The sequence below is a fragment of the Octopus bimaculoides genome, chromosome 30, assembly GCF_001194135.2.
Source record: "Octopus bimaculoides isolate UCB-OBI-ISO-001 chromosome 30, ASM119413v2, whole genome shotgun sequence".
Classification (NCBI taxonomy): domain Eukaryota; kingdom Metazoa; phylum Mollusca; class Cephalopoda; order Octopoda; family Octopodidae; genus Octopus; species Octopus bimaculoides.
In genome coordinates this window covers 8,483,353-8,484,782 of record NC_069010.1, presented here as the reverse complement: position 1 = coordinate 8,484,782, position 1,430 = coordinate 8,483,353, and the positions used below count along the sequence as shown (strand labels likewise).

Sequence of the window (1,430 nt, the reverse complement as noted above, 5' to 3'; positions counted from 1 at the left end):
ATATATATATATATATATACATGTGTGTGTGTGTGTGTAACAACAACAATAGATTTACTGGTCGTTTCCAATTGGTGATTTGATTTATCTTTCAGATCGACAGATTTTTTTTTTTTTTTAGACGAGTCTGTCACTAGTCGAGCAGACCAGTAGTCCATCCACGACCATCCCGTTTTTTTTTTCAGGGTCTTCTTTAAAATAGCGTGTAGTTTCTTTTAGATGGATTTTTGATAATGAAATTTATATATTGATGGGGAACGTAGCTGCTGTTTCTAGCATGTTGAGCGACAGCAGTACGCACACAGACATACACACACAAGCGCGGACACTACACACACACCCACACATATACATATAAACATATAAACGTACTTATTTAGTAATAAATTAATGTATGCAAGAATGAAACTTATTATCATAATATATTAATGGGGCGATCTTAAAGGCCGATATTTAGGACTCGTACCGTAAGATCGCCTATTAATGTTTTGTTTCATATCAAAGGACTGCATTCGTAAAATACTTTCTGTAAGATATTTACAAACCTTTTCGCTGGCATTTGCAGCAACGTCAGCATATCCATTCAGGACATTTTTCATTTGTTCAACGGCATTGTAACGCGAAACGAAACCCATTGGCGACCTGCTTGGTATAGTCGGTTCAAAAACTGCGGCCGTAAAAGTTTTCTCCGCAGACAGCAACATGGGTAGTTGTAAGAAAAAAAGAACAGTATACACGAAATTCATTTTAGAAATATGTTTGTTGTGGATCTTTGCAACCTCTCGAGTCCTTTTAGTGAAAGCCCAACTTCACTATGAACGACTGACTTGTCGTTTAACCAAAGCTTTTATAAACAGAGCATTTTTAAAGGATTGTCGGATAATGGGAACACAATCAACTCCGGAGCTTTACTGATTTTATTGGTTATTTTTTTTAAACGTAATAGAATTGAAAAGAAACAAAACAAAGGACACTTCAAATGCCAGGCAATCCTTCGACCGATGTTGTTTGCAGAATATTTGTAAGCATGGAGAATGGAGGTGGAGGTGAAGGTGAAGGGATTAAAAACACAAAAACGTTGACAAAAGACACTCCTAAATCGCCATTAACCCTCTGTTCACCTGTTATATTTAGACTCACTTAAACGTGGACGATTTTGTTCTCTCATAGTAACTTATAGCTTGTTTTAACAGGTTTGAGAGTGGGCATAAATATTCGGTTCATAATTTAGCACAAGGCCAGGCTCGACTGGTGCTTGTTTTCATCGATCGCGAAGGGATGAAAGGTAAATTCGATGTCGGCGGAATTTGAACTCAGAACGGACGAAATGCCATGCTGGAGCACCGCCTTTAGTCGAGTAAATCGACCCCAGGACCCCAGGAGATCGTTGCCAGTACCGCTGGACTGGCTCCTGTGCAGGTGGCACGTAA

The 1,430-nt window shown here is 38.8% G+C and overlaps 1 protein-coding gene across 1 annotated transcript in view; it reads right to left on the bottom strand.

The window, feature by feature from the left end:
* Positions 1-1,348, bottom strand: part of LOC106874210 (pantetheinase) — a 4,377-nt gene extending 3,029 nt beyond the window's left edge. Inside the window, exon 1 of the mRNA XM_014921869.2 lies at positions 546-1,348. Within this exon, the coding sequence (XP_014777355.1) occupies positions 546-746 (201 nt within the window). The 5' untranslated portion in view covers positions 747-1,348. The remainder of the gene's footprint in view (positions 1-545) is intronic.
* Positions 1,349-1,430: the final 82 nt, after the last annotated feature.